A 4,412-nucleotide genomic window follows, 5' to 3' on the forward strand; every position below is an offset into this window, starting at 1 on the left:
AAATAAAATCGTTGGCTTATATATTGAATTTAACACAATAAATTAAACATAACATATTTTTTAATATAAAAAAAAAATCATTTAAAACACTTACCAACTACTAAATAAAATTCAATGGGTTCTATTGCTATATCATGCCCTATTCTGACTTCCATGATATTTCTAGCATTAACCATCATCCGAGCGTGGAGCTTTACCTTTACGTGGAAAGTATAAGGGTAGCACGTGGCTTGAGTATTTTACTAAATACTTAGTAAATCATCCGACGGTTCGGTTTAGCAATGCAATCACACACATAACATGATTGAGATCTATCTTAAAACCGTCACATGTGCTTAGACTATTTTCAGTTTCGAGCAAGGTGGGCTCATATACGTACCCCTCGGCCTAACATGTTCAGGCTTAATGGGTTACACGTCGCCAAATGCCACAGAAAAGGAAAGACCCCCATGATATCATGTGAAACATGTATATCGAAGGTACACACCCGTATTAACATAACATAACGGGGAAGTATCCCGATGCACATGACACACATACATGCATGAGATGCCCATGACTTACATTTAAAACATAGTATTAACGTTATTCCTTTTCTCATTTCGTCCATGATATATTCCGTACATGCACTATGTATACCTAGTAAACATCACATAGTCCATTACATTATTTTTCAATTCCATTCTTTCTTAGCATTTCATTTTATTCATAACATGATGTAATTGACATGACATTGTATACATAACAAAATGTCATATTTCAATGCATAAAGCACACAAGCATAACATAAAAAATATTATGGTGAATGTTGGGGCCACAAGGTTACTTACCTAATCCGCTTAAGCGGTTGTCACTAATTTACTTACCTGATTCTTTAAAGTAAAATTCAAGTCAACCTAGGTGAGCCCATGTCATCATATTCATGTTTGAATTTATGAAGAATTATTTATCTAATTTACAATGATCCATGTGTTAGATTTCATGCGAACTAATGCACCTTTGCAGCAGTAAAGTTTTGGAATGTTTATATATGTTTTTTATAATATTATTTTCATACAAATATTTATAGACCTTTGTTATAATATTATTTTCATACAACCCATTTAAAACGTTAACACTAAGATGTTTTTTGGTATTTAAATTCTAATAAATAAATAAAATAATATAAAAAAATAAAATATAAATAATTACAACAAAATAAAGATAAGAGAAGGAAGGTGTAAAATATAATTACGGTACTGGCAAATTATCAAGAGACATCTTTCTCGTTGAATCTGCAATATAAAATTGAATACTTTTAGATGTGAAAATAATTAATTTATTATTGTGATTAGTGTTTGACGAACACGACTCTCCACAATGGTATGATATTGTCCACTTTGAGCATAAGCTCTCAATGGAGAGTGTATTCTTAGATTATAAACCCATTACCATTCCCTAAATTAACCAATTTGGGACACCATTTCCTACATTAACGAATTTGGGACTCTTTCATCTAACAATTAGATCATTATGACTACAGTCAAAAAAAAAAAAAATGTTGGATGTGATATTTTTTTTCTAGTTAAAGTTTATTACAAATATTTTGCAAGTTTCAATATATACCCATAGCTAATTGAGAATATTCATTATCAATATTAGGTTGATTTATGATAATGACAATTAAAAAATAAGAAGCAAATAGAAAACATTGAAATCAACGTGGCTCATAGAGTATAAAGCATGTATTGTCTGCTAAAAATCGATTAAAATGTTGTTTTAATCCATCGCCAAACATATTGTTAAACTAAAAGAATTTGACATCTCTTTTATACATAAATTCATGTATTATCTTTAAATTCTTAAATACGCCTACTGAAATTTTAGTTTGTTTGGCCACTGTTGCCATGACTCAATGGCGGCCGAGGAACACTACGGCTTAAAGAAGTTACAAATGTATCAGTTGTCGGTGGCGGTAAATAAGGAGAAAACTGGGTGGATAACGGTAGACGGCAGAGCTTAATTGCACTTGTACAAAATTGTCAGAGAACAAAATTGAAACCTTACGAAATTACAAACATCCCATATTTCGATACAAAATCCTGTGTTTGAACTATGCTTAGTTTTGAATCATTATATCATGAATCACAAATTAAGAGTCATTCCAACATCTTAGAGGGTGTCTTTCTGTTCAAACCCTATTGGATGTCTTAAATACGACAACTAAAATCTTAGTTTGTTTGACCATCGCCGCCATGGCTCGGTGGCGGAGGAACACTTCAACTTAAAACAGTTATAAATGTATCAATTGTCGGTGGCTATAAAGGAGTATGAACTAGGTCGACCGTTGTTGATTGCAGAGCAAAGTCGCACTTCAACTTAAAGCAATTATAAATGTATCAATTGTCGGTGGCTATAAAGGAGTATGAACTAGGTCGACCGTTGTGGATTGCAGAGCAAAGTGTATAAAATTGTCGAAGAAAAAAATTGAAATCTTACAAAGTTAAGACCCTAGCTTATTTTTGTGGAGTTGAAATTTCCATTTTTCTGTCTTGATTCAACTTTGAACCACAAAATCCTATTATTATAAGATTATAATAATTTAATACATTATATTGATAATAATTTTTATAAAATATTGCACCAAAATGGTTCATAAAATAGAATGGCTTAAAAATGAAAAGTTCTTTTAATTTTATGTAAGAGACGTGAATTAATTATATTATAGAACTTGTTTATAATATAATATAGCATGCTGCTACTCGAATTCAAATCGAGATGCTCTAGTACAGCTTCCTAAGGAGCGTGTCTACCGATTTCACTATAATGACCTATTATTATTTACTTGTCTACCGATATTTTGTATCAATTTATTGATAAATTCATTGGTTATGGTATCACTTAGTAGTTTGTGAAGTCGTACTATAAAATATGTTTCATTAAATTTTAAAAATATCTTTAATTAAAATAAATAATTAGAGAAAAAAATGTAGGAAAATCATTTCATTTAAAAAAACAATATAGAAATAATGAATTTGCCTACAAAATAGTTGTTTGGCTTAAGTTTTTCTTTGTAAATAGCCAAAGAAACATCCATGCTTAACAATTACTCTCAAGCTTGTGTGCTACTTGGTGCAATGTTCGGGGTTTGAGCAACGCTTCCAATTGGTGCAATGGTCGGAGTTTGAGCAACGCTGCTTCCATCCGATGCAGCCTCTGGGGTTAGAGCAATACTACTTCCATCTGATGCAACGCTTCCAATTGGTGCAATGGTCGGGGTTTGAGCAACGCTGCTTCCAACCGATGCAGCCTCCGGGGTTAGAGCAATACTGCTTCCAATTGGTGCAATGGTCGGGGTTTGAGCAACGCTGCTTCCATCCGATGCAGCCTCCGGGGTTAGAGCAATGCTGCTTCCATCCGATGCAACGCTTCCAATTGGTGCTATGGTCGGGGTTAGAGCAATGCTGCTTCCATCCGATGCAACGCTTCCAATTGGTGCAATGGTCGGGGTTAGAGCAATGCTGCTTCCATCCGATGCAACGCTTCCAATTGGTGCAATGGTCGGGGTTTGAGCAATGCTGCTTCCATCCGATGCAGCCTCCGGGGTTAGAGCAATGCTGCTTCCATCCGCTGCAACGCTTCCAATTGGTGCAATGGTCGGGGTTAGAGCAATGCTGCTTCCATCCGATGCAACGCTTATAATTGGTGCAATGGTCGGGGTTCGAGCAATGCTGCTTCCATCCGATGCAACGCTTCCAATTGGTGCAATGGTCGGGGTCTGAGCAACGCCGCTTCCATCCAATGAAGCCTCCGGGGTCTGAGCAACGCCGCTTCCATCCAATGAAGCCTCCGGGGTCTGAGCAACGCCGCTTCCATCCAATGAAGCCTCCGGGGTCTGAGCAACGCCGCTTCCATCCAATGAAGCCTCCGGGGTTTGAGCAACGCTGTTTTCATCCAATGAAGCCTCCGGGGTTTGAGCAATGCTGCTTCCATCAGATGCAGCCTCCGGGGTTTGAGCAATGCTGCTTCCATCAGATGCTGCAGATGCTGCCTCCGGCGGGGTTAGAGCAACGCTGCTTCCATCTGATGCTGCCTCCGGCGGGGTTAGAGCAACGCTGCTTCCATCCGATGCTGCCTCCGGCGGGGTTAGAGCAACGCTGCTTCCATCCGATGCTGCCTCCGGCGGGGTTAGAGCAACGCTGCTTCCATCCGATGCTGCCTCCAGCGGGGTTAGAGCAACGCTGCTTCCATCCGATGCTGCCTCCGGCGGGGTTAGAGCAACGCTGCTTCCATCTGATGCTGCCTCCGGCGGGGTTAGAGCAACGCTGTTTCCTTCTGATGCTGCCTCCGGCGGGGTTAGAGCAACGCTGCTTCCTTCCGATGCTGCCTCCGACGGGGTTAGAGCAACGCTGCTTCCATCCGATGCAGCCTCC

General features: G+C 38.4%; 1 protein-coding gene across 1 annotated transcript in view; it reads right to left on the reverse strand.

Moving 5' to 3' along the window:
* Nucleotides 1-2,991: 2,991 nt before the first annotated feature.
* LOC111472059 (protein FAM186A-like) overlaps nt 2,992-4,412 on the reverse strand; it is a 15,258-nt gene continuing 13,837 nt past the window's right edge. The window contains exons 2-3 of the mRNA XM_023117761.1: nt 3,976-4,411; nt 2,992-3,666 (exon numbers count right to left, since the gene is read on the reverse strand). Coding sequence (XP_022973529.1) covers nt 3,092-3,666; nt 3,976-4,411 — 1,011 coding nt within the window. The 3' untranslated portion in view covers nt 2,992-3,091. The remainder of the gene's footprint in view (nt 3,667-3,975; nt 4,412) is intronic.

This window comes from Cucurbita maxima, unplaced genomic scaffold (assembly GCF_002738345.1).
Source record: "Cucurbita maxima cultivar Rimu unplaced genomic scaffold, Cmax_1.0 Cma_Scf00063, whole genome shotgun sequence".
NCBI classification, from domain to species: domain Eukaryota; kingdom Viridiplantae; phylum Streptophyta; class Magnoliopsida; order Cucurbitales; family Cucurbitaceae; genus Cucurbita; species Cucurbita maxima.